At 41.5% G+C, this 16,525-nt stretch overlaps 1 protein-coding gene across 4 annotated transcripts; it reads right to left on the reverse strand.

The window, feature by feature from the left end:
- Window positions 1-2,288: 2,288 nt before the first annotated feature.
- Window positions 2,289-16,028, reverse strand: CLTA (clathrin light chain A). Of its 4 annotated transcripts, XR_013923535.1 has the most exons (6): window positions 15,797-16,028; window positions 11,694-11,731; window positions 9,730-9,847; window positions 8,603-8,714; window positions 3,614-3,826; window positions 2,289-2,411 (listed from the first exon to the last, which is right to left on the reverse strand). XR_013923535.1 is itself a non-coding variant. In XM_080362590.1 (5 exons), exons 1-5 carry the CDS (start codon window positions 15,981-15,983, stop codon window positions 4,585-4,587), a joined length of 627 nt encoding a protein of 208 aa, XP_080218716.1. In that variant the 5' UTR covers window positions 15,984-16,028; the 3' UTR covers window positions 4,395-4,584. The 4 variants fall into 4 exon arrangements, 3 of the variants coding, with proteins under 3 accessions (XP_080218716.1, XP_080218718.1, XP_080218717.1); XM_080362590.1 differs by lacking the exons at window positions 2,289-2,411; window positions 3,614-3,826 and adding an exon at window positions 4,395-4,756; XM_080362591.1 differs by lacking the exons at window positions 2,289-2,411; window positions 3,614-3,826 and adding an exon at window positions 4,622-4,751.
- Between the last annotated feature and the right edge of the window lie 497 nt (window positions 16,029-16,525).

The raw sequence follows: 16,525 nt of genomic DNA on the forward strand, positions 1-16,525 counted from the left end.
GCCAGTATTTGGGACCATGAGGAGGCCTGTAGAGTTTTGCTAGCCGTCTTTTTATAGGTCATTGCCAATGCTTAGCAAACCATATAGCTAATCAGTACAGTATCAAGGTTTGGATTATTTTTTTTCATTTCCTGAGCAGCAAGCTTAGTTATTTAGTATTTTGAGTATTTGATGTGCCATCCAGGCACTCAGAATTAACAAATGCCTTAGCCTTATGGTGGTCTTGAAGCACTGTTTATCAAAACCACATCACTGACAGTAAGGTACAGACAGAGTTTATACTCTAATTCAGTCTGCCTCAGCGAAATCTGATCACTGTGTCACTATCAAATGCTGTGGAGAGTTCACAGGCATTAGTAAGGATAAAACACCTGGACTGTGCACAACTTAGACCATTCCAGATAATTATGTTTGGAAAACCATTTATAAAGGCACATTAGAAACGAGTGCTTTGTCAGCTGAAGTGTAGGTGCTAAAGCCATGTATTTAGTACAGCTCTTTTACTCCAATACCACAATGTATTCATAATCTGAAAGCAAATGCCTTGCATTGTGAGCACGTAATGTGTTTTAGTAACAACTACAAATGCTCATGAGGTTCTGAAGAGGACCCAGAAAGCCAAATTTTTCTTAAGCCTCACTTAAGTTTGCACATGCAGTTGTAGCACTTCTGGGTTGGTTCATTTGGCAAGGTCACACAACACAAGAACAAACTGTATACTTTGCTGTGGTGCTCACACCACCCACTGCTTGTACATTGCAGTTTGCTATAAAATCAAAGATGATTGCTTTTCCAAGATTGAGAAGACAGGTAACACAGCCAGCTCTTTCTGCTGCCTTCATAACTGAGGGGAGCTTTTGGGTTCACAACCCTCCTGACCTCAGAGAGATATCAGTTGTATCTTTAACAAATCACATATTACTATAAGGCTGTTACTGCTAGCTGAAGAAAGCTTTGCATGCTTAAAAGCACACATTTTTCTCCATTACTCTGAAAGGAAATTACAGAATGGTTTGGGTGGGAAGGCGCCTTTGGAGGTCATCTAGTCCAACCCACCTGCTAAAGTAGGTTCACCTAGAGCAGATCGCACAGGAATATCTCCAGAGAAGAAGACCATAACATCTCTGGGCAGCCTGTTCCAGTGCTCTAGCACCCTCAAAGTAAGCAAGTTTCTCCTCATAATCAGATGGAAACTCCTGTGCTTCAGTCTGTGCCTATTACCCCTCATCATATCGTTGGGCACCACTGAAAGGAGTCTGGTCTCATCCTCTTGACATCCACCCTTGAGATAGAGTCATTGATCAGATCCCCTCTCAGCCTTCTCTTCTCTAGGCTGGACAGACCCAGCTCTCTCAGTCTATCCTCATCAGAAAGGTGCTCTAGAGCCCAAATCATCTTTGTAGCCCACTGCTGGACTCCCTCCAGTAATTCTGTAATATTGCTGTAACTGTACCTGTAGTCCAGCCTCTTTTGCATGAGGGAAACACACAGAAATTTTAAATGCAAATTAAGTGCCAAATTTGTCCTTAAGTAAATAAAGCAGGTGAAGACTGTACTTACAGTAAAATTTTGAAGAAATATTCCAGTTTTTTTTCCAAAGGTTCCTTTTAAATTTTAGTTTCACAATCCTGTTATAAGTATGGATACAGGACTATTAAGACTGTTTGGCCTGGAAAAGAGACAGCTTAGGGAGAATCTCATCACTGTATACAAGTATCTGGATGGTGGGTGCAAAGAGGGCAGAGCCAGACTCTTTTCAGTGGTGCCCAGTGGCAGGACAAGAGGCAATGGGCACAGACTCAAACACAGGGAACAGGGAACTCCTGAACATCAGGAACCACTTTTTCACTGTGAAGGTGACTAAGCACTGGCCCAGGTTGCCCAGAGCACTGGTGAAATATTCCTTTGAGATTTTCAAAAGCCATTTGGACGTGGTCCTGGGCACAGAGCGCGAGGTAGCCCTGCTAGAACAGGGGAGACGGACCACATTAACTTCAGTGGTCTCTTCCAACCCCAGTCCTTGTGTGATTTTGTGTGAGCACTGATACAGGAGGTAGGAGGGTGACAGTGAGCTAGCATACTTGAACATAAGGTTGGTACAAAAGCAATTGTGGTTTTGGACTGAATTTTAAATCATTATAACTAGATTCAAATACATCTTTACTAATCAAAATAGGAAACATTACAATCAACACATTTTGCCAACAAGAAATGTTTGTTTATTCCTGTAGTGTAAACATCTGTGCTTCAGGATTTGGTGAGCTCTCAGAAAGCATTTTCTGCATCCTGCTGGTCATGGAAGCGTTTTTCCTGCAAAAAGTTGTCAAGATGCTTCAAGCAGTGGTGGTTGGTTGGCAAGAGATCAGGTGATAGAGCAGATGAGGCAAAACTTCATAGCCCAATTCATTCAACTTTTGAAGCGTCGGTTGTGTGATGTGCACAGCAAGTAATAAGTCAGTAGCAAGAAAACAAAGCAAGAAAAGCACATTAAAATGATGAATAACATAACACATGTAAGAATGTGTTCCAATATCAAACAGCAAATTTCAACAATGCAAAAACTGCAATTAGTTTTGCACCAACATAATAACTTTAAGGCAGAAGAGAAAAATCTACTGAAATATTAGCACAAGAGCTAGAGGAGACAACCAAAACCAACTGAGGTGCTTGTTAGGTGTTCCAGCTAGATGGTGTACATAAACCTGCAGACACATTGTCAGTCCTTGCAAATTCAGCTTCTAAGACAAGCTTTAACTTCTGTAACATTCCTTCGGCCTTGAATTTGAGAGTCTTCGCCCATTTTCTTGGATTGTAGCTCAAACCCATGTGCTAGCACAGATAAAATGCCCTATGAGATGGGACAATGTGATTATTAATCAGTTACATAACTCAGTGTGCAGAACCCCTTTCACTTGCTCATCTTTCAAATTCCAGTAAATTCAAAGTAACATTTTAAATGTATATTTAATGCAGTGGAGTTTTCCTTTATTAAATTATCAATTCATTTTAGAAGCCTTTATGCTGAGAGCTTTGGGGTGAATAGAAGGAGGTTTTCAATCAAGGTGAATGTGTAATTGGTCAAGGCTAGCACTGAGTACCAGTATTCTAGGGACTTACTCTGTGTTTCAGTCCTATTAAACTCAGCTGTGGTAGTCCTGTGCAGTTCAGAAAATATTCTCCTGTTTTTATCTTCCATGGAATTAACCTTCCGAATCTGTAGTCGTCTATAGTTTTCCATCACCACTTATCAGTAGCTTGTGAATACATTTGCAAACATGAGAATAGCTACAGTCACTACAGACAACAGTATGGTACAGCTTAACTATTGAAGCCCAGCTGGCAACCATTTATTCAGTATCTTATCAACCAAAGGGACACAGCTGCTACTAAAATAGTTGCCTTGCAGCAACTCCCTGAAACTTAGTAAATTTTAATCTGCATCTGCAGCCCTCTTAAAACTGCCTGGAGCAACCTTCCAGCTTGTACACAAAAGGTATTAAAGCAATTCTGCTACACAGTAGTTAAGCTACTGTATCTTTTATAAAAATGGTGAAACCATGTATGAGTCTGAACAGATTATTCTTACAAGATAGAGAGCTACGGTAAGTCTTACCAGAGAAAGGCTAGAATACAGCCTCTGTGAATGCTGTGTGAAATTGGAGAGCCAACGAAGCAGCTGAGCAGAGATATTCTGGATCAGTTTCTTTCAAATTCAACCACCTTGGCAGACAGCGCTCCAAGCCAGTAGGTGACCAGCAGTAAGAGCAAGTCTTCCTTTCTCTTGCTCTCCATATATCCAGTCCACCATGCTGGTGGGAGAAAGTGTCTGCAGGAGTCGGTAAGGACAAGGACATAGTTCAAAAACACCCAATCAGCCTCAGCAACAGATGAAGCCAGCACTGAATTCATGGCAGAATAGAATATGCAGCAGAATATCAAAGGCTTTAACTACTCTGTGTCCTGTACTGTATTTCTAGTCTGAGATCTGCAGCTGGAATGATAGCAGAATACTACACAGAACTGCTTACCTGCAGAAGGCTTTGTCCTCAGTTCCCCTAGAAGGGAGATAAGCTCGTTAACAAGCCTACTGTTCCAGTTTCCTAGAGCTTCAGTGTGATAAATTGGATAGGGAAGCAGTTTTCAAACTAAGGCTCTGACAAGCTTTAAGAAAGCTTGTAGAGACAAATAGGACAGCCTCTCAGAGACTAGGAGCATTGCTGGCTGGTCAGTCACCACTAGCAATTAAGAGACAGTCAGTTCAAACACCCCATGTTGAAAGGGAGCAGGAAACCTTAATTCATCCAAAATCAACACATTTTGCTGTTTAACAGATCTTTAATATCAATAATGCTGGAAGTGACATCTCAGTACACAATAGCACAGAGACTACAGTTTTGGAGTTTCTCCCATTTCAGACATGCAAAGGAAGCATAAGGAAGTACATGCAATCAAACATGATCAGCTCTAGATACATCATGAGGTTTGGTCCAAAAAAATTCAAACAATCAATCCAATTACTGCAAACAAAGCTTCTCTGAGTAAGGTTAAGATATTGCATTTGTAATGTTTCCATTGTGCTTTCCTTCAGCGAACAAGCGGAGCCTGCTTGAGTGAGATGAGGACTGAACGCATGCGAGACACATCTTTTGCCTGCTTACTAGACTTGGGATTAAAGTCACAGAGCTGAGCCACACGTTCCCACTCAGTGCCTGGAAAAATGTCTTCTGCATCATTCACAAAGGCTTCTTCAGCTGCCCTAAAAGCAATGCAATGGACCTTGCATTAATGCCCAACATATAAGGCATTCCTTCCTTCTTAACAGGATGCAGTTTCAGCATGTGTCATAGAAATGTGACATTACAGCTGCTTGTGGACATTATGGCTACTTAAGCTCCCACTGCCCCAACCCTGGAGATGAAAATCAGTTGCAAGCAGTATGCTATGCACAAGCAGTGCAGAGGATTACCGTGTAAAATGTTGGAATACAGGTGTTTGGTTTTTGAATAGTTATTGAGTCACCACACAAATTGCCAAGAAGTAAAGTAGTCCTATGTAGGCATTTTATTTATGGAGAAATGCCCAAGTCTTAACTAGTTAAGCCTCTGCCACTTGATGGCTTATATTGGACACTTGGCAACTGAAAATTTACAACTCCCTGCAAGCACATCTTAAAACAGATTCCATTTGAGGATTTAAATCAGCCCCAAGGCCTACAGGCCATCATAAAACTATCAGTTGGTGATTCCCAATGCTGTAGTTAAGGAGCATGAATCAAAAGGAATTTAAGTCATGAATCCCATGCTTGTGGGTACTATAGACTGAAGTATGTCTTGGCTGAGGTCAGGTCACAGAATAAACACATTTCCCCTGCTCTCACCCTAAGGAGACCCTAAGGAGACTTCTGTACATTATGTACAAGTTAGTGCCAGTGGCTTCTCAGCTGTACCATTTTGGCATTGCTATGCTGCCAACCACATTGCTTCAATATGGGGCTAACACTCCAGCATCTAGTTTACATGAGCTGTGGAGCCCTGGTAGCTGCCTGAGTGCAGAAGCAGTGAGCATCCAGAGATGAGACTAAATCCATTTAGTCCAACAAGCAGTACAGGAAAAAGCAGCAAAGATGACTCTCCCATGAGGGTTCAGCACTGTTCACAGGGATGATACAGTTACAGACACCACTGAAGACAAGGGTCACTACAACACTGATATTTTATGTGACATGACACTTTTAAGGGGCAGTGAAGGGTTTTTTTACTTAACTGTTCTAGGCTGTAGCAAGGATGATTTATGTTTGTGCTTAAAGGTGAAGAGAAAAGAAACAAGGAAAGAAAGTTTAAGTCAGATATAGAAAATGAGAATGAGTTTAATGCAGATGATCAACTGGTTGAACATGCACTAGTAGCTTAGCCAACACTCAGGAAACAGGTTGCTAATTTTAGTCTGCAGAACTTATAATGCATATTTGCATTGGATATATTAAAATAAGGATGTTATTAGAAAAATATTAAAATCAACTCCAGAAGACTTCAGAAAAGTCAAACACCACCTGTAAATCCATCATTTCACAAGTCCTGGTTTACATCCACCTACAGTTAGGTAATTAATTTCATGCTGGGCCTTCAATTTTAATGCAGTCAATGCCACACTTTGGCTCACCAATACACCTTCTAAAGGTGTCACCTTAGAATCTGTGACATGGCCATCTTTCAACTCAAGTCTACAAATTAAGGGAAGAAATGAAAATACATGAACAAGCTAATGAACATTGTAAACCTTCCAGTCCATGAAAACTAGCATACTCATTAGTCCTTGAAAGTCATGGCTGTATTCTCATTGATCCATTAGGCTGGCAAAATGTCTATACAGAGCTGCCCCTAAACGGTCTCCCAGTGACTAATGATAATTTTCCAACACCACTTTCTTGTATTTTTCATCTGTTCTCTAATAGCATCCTGTTTCTATAGGCACATCTCTTCTACCCTGATTTATGGCAGGTGATTCTTTTCTACCTTCTTTGGTTTGCAGAGCTTTATATCCAAGCATTGCTTGAATATTTTTCTGATTATGTAGGAGAATGAACACACAGCAGGAGCTCAGCACCTATTACAGAGAATGCAGTTAAACATGGCGCTTCTCTGTGGAAGTGACTAGGTCTAAATAGATCACACATGTAAGACTGCAGACACTAACGCAGTAAAGCATCCTGCCAAGCAGTGTTCACCAGCCTGGAAACAACTGTAAATCCCTACATCTAGAGACTGCTGAAGTCACTACCAAAATTCCAGTGGTATGCATACTACCTGACTTCATCTGAAAATTCTGGATGCCATGCAGTCTATGGGATCCTTATAGAAAAACCACACATTAATTCTGAGATTAATTAAGTCAGTCCAAAATGTAAAGGCTCTTTACTTATACTAGTTTATACTGCCGTGAGATATTCAGAAGTCACCTGCAGACATCCAGCACTACGTCTGATCATCCTTATTACCTAGTTGACTAGCAAACAGAATTAGTAGTTAAGCAACATACACATAACCAATCACGTCAGCGAAGGGTTGTTTGTAGAAAGCTTCATCTGCCACCCTAGGTAGCAAGTAGTCCAACAGGCAGGCAAGCAGACAGGAGAAAAGAAATAAAGATGAGAAGTAGGGAACACATCTGAAAGGAGTTCAACAAGCACATTAACCTTCTGTTATCTACTTACTGTGACAGGAAAGTATCTACCATACGGAATGTATCAATTAAGCCACTGGCTCAGAGGGGCAACACAAAAGGTCTGCTACATCCTACAGCTAGTTTAGAACTCAGGTCCCAGTGTCAGCATTAGGCTACTTCCAGTGGACAGAAACTTCCATTAGGACAGAGATCTCACTAGGCTGATGAGAATGCCAAACAGTCCTTCTGTGCAACACTTGTTAAATGGACCCTGCTCCAGAATGCATATCCTACACTCAAACGCTGGCCACAATAAAGCTATCAATGAGCTCTGGCCACCGGCTGGAAAAGAGTGCCACTACTGTTTCCCTTTCCTGGCCCAACCAAAGGGACTGTACCTCAGTGAATGGAAGTGTCAAATCTGTAATTCTGTAGAAAGTGTAGGCCTCCTTTCTTCCTTTAAAAATATAAAGAAATAGAGTCTACCTAGGACTCTACTTACTCCAGACAAACCTGCTGGCCATTTTGATAATAAAACTGGTGGGTTTTTAAAAAAACAAAACAAAACAAAAACAAAAAAAACCCAAAACCCACCACACAAACAAACAACAACAAAAAACCACACACACACAAAAAAATCACACACCAAACACATCACAACCCACCAATGAACAGGTCATACTGAAGTCTGTGGGTTCCCAAAGTATAAAGCAACCCTGATAATTACCTGGACAGAATGACGCTGACAACCCTAGGCCAGAAGTAGAGACTTAAGTGATATTAAGTCAGTACTATAGCATTTACCATTACATAGCGTGAAGTCAAAATTCCACAGGAAAACTCTAAGATAGTGTAAGAGCTACTAAACTAGCAGCTAAGTCATTAGTTTCTGCCCCAGGGGCCATAAATTAGACAATTCAAACACAACATAGAACAGCCAGCATTTAGCTCTTCACTAGCAGAACTGGGTCAGGTTATTTCTCAAACTACTTCAAAAGGAGCAGCCAAAAGTTTCAAGATATCTAATAAAATAACTTGTAACAAAAACTAAGAGGCCACTTCCATGTGTTCTAAAGACAGCAAATAAGGTGGCTAGCTTCAAGGCAGGTAATTACAGTCACCAAAGACCTATGCAGCTATGCAAACAATGGGTAGATTAAAACTTTTTCTGGCCATGCTCAAACTTCATGTTTTCAGTAATCTTCAGTAATTCTGGTTCACTACCTTAATGCTTTATCTTGCTATTCTTGGGCATTTAATCTAGAGTCGAAGAAACTTTAAAAGATAGTCTACCAGTGGAGACCCATTTCTCAGTAGGAGAGGTTACTTTAATGAGCTGAAGGACTAGTGCCTTAGGACACACTCAAAGCATTCTAATGTTCCTCTCCTATTACTTTCATATCCAGTACCATAACTCTTTAGATGGCTGGAGAAACCTTACCTGTTGCTGGCTTTTGTTTTCTGGAGCTTTTCATCTTGCCTTGCATACCACTCCTCCAACTCCTTTATTGCTTTTTCTTTCCATTCTGCTTCCTGTTTTCGTGAGTTAGCATCTGAAGATTTAAGAATTTATTTGTCGGTCATGTTTGTTCCAGCTGGATCTTGCTAACATTTCATCTGATGGCTCAGTGTACACTCTAGTGCAGACAGTTGCTTGATCTACTCAGATGTTTATGAGATTTACTGATTTAGGCCACGAGAACTCTAAATACCATGAACATTCAGAGGATTAGCTAAACAGAATGCCTGCACTGCATAGCTGCAACAGTCCACTTAAGCTTAGGATAGGCATTTGTAGACTAATTCAAATTCAGTAAGTCTGTTGGCCTGCAAATTGTTCAAAAACGGAACTGGCAACCTTGCTATGTTAGTGCTAGAAAAAAGCTCAGTGAAGTCCCCATGCTCAAAGTGAGGGACTGTGGCACTCAGCGTGCTTTTACACCCAGCCTACAGGCCTGGACAAGCTCATCTGCTATAACTAGCCCCGAAGCAGAGCACCAGGGTCAGCTCTATCCAGAATCACACTGCACAGAAGGTTGTGGCCTAACAATTTCCAGCAAAACCTTCTCCCTAGTATGAGTAGAAAGCATGTCAGTTTGTAGGCTCTTAGAAGCTGTCCACACGGAGGTATCACTGCATTTGATAGGTGTATTTAGCTTAGTTACTAGTCTGTTATTTAACTTAGCTATTAGATTAACATACATGTAACAACAGATGGCCTCAGCAATTACAAAATGAGCAATCTCTATCCATTGAAAAAAGTGCTGACAGCTGCAGTATTTATTCACTCTTTTCTGCTGATAAAGCTGCCCATTTTCTTGTCAGCTTATTTGTAAGTATAGGGCAGGCCACATGAATACTCTCTAAGGTTCAGAGAGCTATTTGTTTTCTGACTCCTACACCATTAAGTCTGCTTACTGAAAGCCTCATCCAGACTTGGTGCTCAAACTCCAGAAACATGTTAGATTTTCAAGAGCCAGAAGCCATGGTTGAGAATTCTGTTGCTTAAGAAGCTGCCACCAAGTTACTCACAAGCAACAACACTAATGCAACAAACACCCTCCTTACCAAGTTGCTCCAGGCGCTCCTTTTGCTCCTCTCTCCACTTACGAATACTCTCTGGTTCTGACTGTAGTCGATCTACTTGGGATATGGCAGCATACGAGTCTTTTGGACCATTACACTCCTTAAAGTGAAGGAAAAATAATGTAATATTTCAGATAACTCCCTGCAAGCTACACAAAATTAGACTCTGCCTGAACTGAGCACATCAGACATTTATACCACATTGCCACCATTAACATGAAAAGGTTCTTCCCACAAATTACAGCAGGATTGAAGCAAATTAATACAGAACTGCCTCTAGCAATCAGGAAAGAAACACAAATTCAAGTTGACTGGAAAGTCAAACTGTGAAAGAGGCTACATCTGAAGAAAGAAGATAATGCCTAGCACTTCACTATGCAGTTGTAGGCCTAGAGATCCTCTAGTTCATTTGCTATGAGAGTAATTTTTAGTTTTATTATGATGTTCTGCATAGGAGTTTAAAACATTATCTATAATGTATCTGTCTACTTCAGAGACATTTGCCAACTTAAATGATATTGAAAGCAAGTGTCCTTTAAAGATATTACAGGACTTGGATTGCTGTATGCAGCTTAGAACACAAGGCATTTCAACATTTAAGCATCAAGACAGTGATGCTAGCATACTTTTTACCAAACAATAGCTCAAAGACTTGCAATGAATACACCAGATTTGCAAAGCTAATGAACATTGTGCTGTTTGACACAGAATATAATCCAAGGTCAACAACTTAAATTGGTTCACACTGCTGTTAACAGACTTAAGAGATACCACTCCTGATAGTACCAGATGGATTGCAGCTAATGAAAGACCTGGCTGCATTTTGTCCCTCTTGGGATCTCCTGTATCCCTCAATGAAGGAATAAAGCAAAGAGAAGGAATAAGGCTGGTACAACAGCACCAGGCATCACATTCAATACAAACCAAAATAAATTGGCCAGTTGCAGGGCCAAACTAGTTACAGTTACCAGAAGTTACATATAACCAATTAAGTTTGTTCTTCCTCATGAAGAGGAAGCTCTTGTCCACCAAAGCAGCTGGTCACTTACAACTGCAAACACAAAATCAAGATATTTCATCTACTTTCTGCTGTATAAGGAAGCACAAAGGGACAGGAAGATACAGTTTTCCCATTCATCTCACAGCAACGGTGAGGATATACAAACGGTTGGCAACATTGCAAGCTGGTTTTGTCTCCACAAAGCTCAGCGTTCACTCAGAACTCTGTGGAGAAGTAGCTCATATGCTGCCCCCTTCCCAAGTATTAATTTAATCAGAGCTATCTAGTCTACTCTGATATAAAGCAATAACAAATGCCTTAGCCCAACCTGTATGAAATTCAGTTACAACACAGAGACTGAATTAGCATGCCTCATTCCTCCCCGACACTAATAAAGCAAGTATCTCCTCCTTTTGTCATCACCACAACTGACTAACATGCTTTCATAGTATGATTGAGCTATTTAGCCAGCCGCTTAATTTCATGCAACTTTGTCACTGAAAAGTATATAATGTTTTCAGTTAGCTCCTTGTACAAGATATCTTGGTAAGACAACCAGGATGAATGAATTATTCTTAAAGAATAAGCAATTCAGAAAACTCTGCTTTAAACTAGGCAGTCAGAGTTTGCTTTCAGCTTGTGAGCCAATGTCAAGTCAACATTAAGTCATACAACATTAAGCCTGCCAGTCTACTTCCAGTGGTTACGTCTTATGAAGCCATACTTCAAAATGAATTGCTGCTTTAGGTCACCTCTAAGTTCAGAGGAGGGGCATATAATAAGAACACTAACAGTGTTATGAGATGAGCTATCAGACTAGAAGTTCCTCTTCAGAGATGAGATAAAAGTACATCAGAGACAAGAAATGGGAAGTATTAACGTAAATTCAGGTAAGTTCTCAGAGTAGAATAGCACATTCTAAGTACAGAATATACTTCTGTCTTACCTGATGGATATTTCCATTAACCTCTCCATCAACAGCACCTGTAAAGAAGTGACTGTGGTTTAGCCATTTAAAAAAAGGCAAAAAAGCCAGATTTACTGATATCAGTAACTTGTATGGAAAGCTTTACTAGGGTATCTAAAGTGGGAGCTATGCAAATGAGTGTTACTTAGTACTCTGCAGGGTCACTTCCTTATCTTTGCACTTCTCTGTATAGGCACAAGAAACTAAGTGTACCATTATTCTGCAGAACCAGTAATACAAGATCATTTCTTCATCATGCTTCAAACTACAAAAACAGCAGAGCTGATACTGCTGAGAAGCTGCCACAGACAATGTTGTAAAGTTACTCCCACTTTCTCCTCCCTGTCTCAGAAACAGACTGCTGGACAACTGTTCAGAAGTTAAGAAGTGCACCACTGGTTTAGTCTCTATTTGGAAGATCAACAATCTTGCAGCCAACACTTAGTAATTCTTATCCTAGTTTGGTTTTCTTCCTAATCAGCTCAAAAGACACTGCTAATATTCCTAACAAAGTCACCTTTCTGCCACCTTCTGTGATTACATGTTTGATACCTTCCTACTTCAGCTGCAGCATTTTTCCCTGTGAGGTGACACTGGTAGTACAGCCTCAGGAACGCAATCAGCTAGAAATCTTTGCCTCAGAACCCAAAAATTTCATCTTATTAAAACACATCCATAGTGAACCTATGTCAGTTGTGACACAAAAGTTTCATTTTGTGAAACTAAGTCTCCAGACTACAAAAAACACACCAATATTTTCAAGGACTGCTTAATCTCAGCAAGGCATCTCTCTGGAACAATGCTACATAACACCTGCCTGCATGACATAACATCATATTACTACCTTTGTCTCACCCTTAATGCTACCATGGATAAACTTATCACAAAGAAGTGTTTCCACCATGTTACTAGACTCTTCAATGGAAGTGACTGTATCAAAGTCACCCAATAATAGGCAGAAAGTTTTTTTGCACTACCTTCTTACATGAAACAGCTAATAAAGCTAAAACTAAGAGCATTACGCTGCTGTATCCTCTATTTCTCTAGTGTTCATGGCACATAGGAAGCTCTTCATACTCCCTTATCAGGAAACTAGGCAAGTATTATTAAGTTCTCATCCCCAAGCCCTGAATAGCAATCATTAATTGTATTAGGTAGAAGATTATGGAGTCATCAGTTCAAACATTAAGTTGGAAGATATTAGTCTCCAAGAACACAATTACTAGCTTCAGTAGGGTAAGACTCAAGTTAACAACTAGCTTTATAGTTGTCAGAACCTAGTATTTTATAACTCAAAACTATCTGAAAGATGGTAGCTACTCTGCCTGATTGCTACTCCTCTGCAAGTTACAAGAGCCAAAAAAAATGGTTTGAGCGGCATGTAAAGCTAACAGTGTCTGTCCACTTCACAGCAGCTACCCTGTCCATCACTTAACATCAACCCTCAAAGATCAGCTTTCATACGCACAGGAAGCTTGAACAGGATAGCTATTTACATAATAAGAAGCCTACTGGTTCAGGCCAGTATTCCAACCCTGGCCATGGCAACATGAAGCAATACTGAGTAAGACAGATGAGCTTGGTAACATTTTGCCACTCACTCCATATTCCTCCAGTATATAACATTACTACAATTAACAGAAATATACACTAATAATAGTTTCCTGATATTGATAATATCAGTTCATGGAGCTCACTACAGTCCATGTAGTTGTCTCTCTTTTTTTTTTAAGAGGCTGCAATTTGAAAACTGTTATATGGAACACCATGTTTCTTACAAGTGTATTTCAAGAAGCTGGTGATTGCTTCTCACAACATTTGAAGTTATCTTCAAACTTCAGTTGAGAGCTGCCTGAGTGATGGCTTTTGGCTCAATAGTTATTAAGAAAATTTATCGAGACCTGTAAATAAGGAGTTCAAAAAGGTCACCGTTAAAAAAAGTAAATCCACAAATCCCCAATCACAATGCTTAAGCATTTATGTAAGAATTTTTATTATTTCAAAAAGAAATCTGCATTCACCTATTTAACTTAATAACAGAACAGTTTAAGAAACTCAAATGTACTAGGGACTAGAGTTTTCTGATATTTGTTAGGATACTGATCAGATGATAAAAAAATCTCAAACAAATAATAACAGAAGTCATTAGTTCATTTGTCACCAGGCCTGAACCAGTACAATTTGCACAGCTGTACTTCACTCTTTTTAACAAGGAGGGAGTAAGTATGAGCTCTGACAGTTAAACTGTTAAAAAAATGGAAGACCAAGAATCCAGAAACACAATCTGCTAAGCCTATTCAAAAGGCCAGATCATAGATGCAATCCTAGTGCACACAAGAAAGCAAGATCACACATAAATCATACCTAGACTTCCCAAATCTTTAGATTATATTATCATATTCATTATTTTATGACACTCTTTCTAAAGAAAGTTCTCCAATAACAGTTTTACATTCCATGACAAATGAATTTACATTACTTGAGAAAAAAACCTCTTGAAAATCAGCTTAAGAACCTTTTACCTATCAAGCCAATCTAGAAGTATTTAACAAGCTGACTTTTTGAGAATGAATCACTCTGCAATAGCCACATTGCACACATGTAGAGAAGGTAGGATCTAGGTGCTTCTAGCACCCTGTCAGAACAGCTGATGTCAGAACTTTCTCCAAATACAAGTCCTCAAACAGCTAATTTAATGTTCCAGAGTCTGTATAGAATGTAAAGACAATATAAAGAATAACGATTGTCTGAGGCTTCTGAAAGTAAGAGGGGAAGTGTCCACTGTGTCTGTTTCTGCACTACACATGAAACACGTAAGTGTCTGATATCTAAACAGGATGGTGTTCTGATAATGATTATCGTCATGTTCTAGTGCTTGAGCAAGTTACTTCCCTGTAAACACCCTTTCTACAAGATGTAGCCCATATGTCTCAAACTTCACAAATGAGCTGATTTTAAGTCTGCACTACCACTAAATGAGCACTGGAAGCAGCAGATCTCCATTACTCAGTTGGGCTCTATTCAAAGAGATACTGTGAACCTGCATCCTCATACATAAGATATGCCAGTAATTTCAGAAACCAGGTTGTAAAATGAAGACTAAATTCTAAAGATGCTCCAATGAACTGGGGAGCAAAGTTATCCAACTTAGTCTGAAGAAGAGTGGCATCTTCCCAAAGCGAGAAAAGAATGTCACATGAGAGCAAATACGTTCCTATGTACCCAAGTACAAGAAAAGTCTTCCAAGGGCACTGAAACAACAGTTTAGCACAGCATTATCCTACACTCACAACTGCTTTCCACTTAAACTTCAGATAAAAAACTTAAACCTTTCATAATCAGAAGTGTTCATTCAGGGCTGCCTTAGCTACCATTAGACTAACCAAAAACACACCAACCTCTAGTTTCCAACATATGTAGCCACTCTCCTCTGAACATAGCATGTTGTCCAGTGTCAGTTTTCTGACATTCAGTACAAAGGTTACCAAGGAACAAAGGCTAGACGCTTAGCAAAATTAAACATTAGCTAAACTGCTAGCATACTTTAAGATCACTGCATCTAAAGACAGAAACACAAGTGTCAGAACCCAACATATTGACTTATCCTTCTTTCAGTGGATCTTCATCTCTGGCAGTCTCACAGATTAGAAGAGATCAGAGCTCCTCAGCAGTGTTCTCTACCGGCTATACTTCGGCAAGCATGGGCACCCAAGAGTCTTTAAGTAACACAAACTATGAGCAACACCCCATCTGAGAGGGCATGATGCAAACTTAAGACAAAATAGAGCACACCCAGGACGATCAAGACAGCACACCATGTCCCAGACCTAATCCTGGGACCATTTTCGGACAGCCTGGCCCCGCTCACCGGTGGCATATGCTTCGGGAAGAAAGCTGAGGCGAGGGGCCTACTGGCACCGCCTCGTCCCGGACACAGGCCCTCCGAGGGAGAAGGGAAGCTGAGAAGCTCTGCCAGGCCGGGATCCCTTTCCTCCCCGCCCCACCCGCTGGGCACCGCGCCTCCCCCCGCCACGGGGAGAGGCGGCGGCGTGGGGCCTGCCCTGGCCTCCCTCCGCGCATACCCAGGCCGAGGTCGTCTGGATCCTGCATCGCCTCCAGGGCGCCCACGTCATTCTCGATACCCGCAATCTCGTTCTCCTGCTGCGCCAGAAAAGCGGCAGCAGGATCCTCCTCGGCGCCGTCCAGCAACCCTTTATCTCCGTCGGCCAGTGGCTGCTGCTGAGCAACGAACACCTCCTGGTCAGACATTAGGGCGAAACACAGAGCACTCCACCAGCCGCGAGCGTTTGCCGCTTCCGCACCTGCGCTAGGCCGGATATCAGTGAACAAGGGGCGAGCTCCTGGACTATGCCAATGAGAGCCGAGCACCGCCCAGCGGTCAAACCAATCATCGAGCGGTGGTGGCGGTGCTAACGGAATTCTCCGCATGATACCTTGGGCTCGAGCCAATCAGCGCAAGAGCGTCGTTGGGCGCGCGGGAGAGCGCGCTATCAGGGGTGGGATGGGGAGGTTGCGGCGCGGCGGGCGGAGGTCTCGTAGTCCAGCTGCTCGCTGACCGCCCGGCCTGACGTCGCATGGAGGAGCTGGGTGGTGCCAGGCGCGGGGTATGCGCCCGGGCCTGGCTTCCCGCGCGCGCAGCGCGGTCGGCGACTGACAGAATTTCTTGGGCTGGTTACTCCAACCGGCTCGCTCAAGCAGGGGCAGCAAGAGCAGGCTTCCCGGGACTATGTGCAGCCTGGATTTGAGTATTCTCCAGAGATGAAGATGGCACAAGGTCTCTGGACAACCTG

This window comes from Nesoenas mayeri (genome assembly GCF_963082525.1).
Source record: "Nesoenas mayeri genome assembly, chromosome: Z".
NCBI classification, from domain to species: domain Eukaryota; kingdom Metazoa; phylum Chordata; class Aves; order Columbiformes; family Columbidae; genus Nesoenas; species Nesoenas mayeri.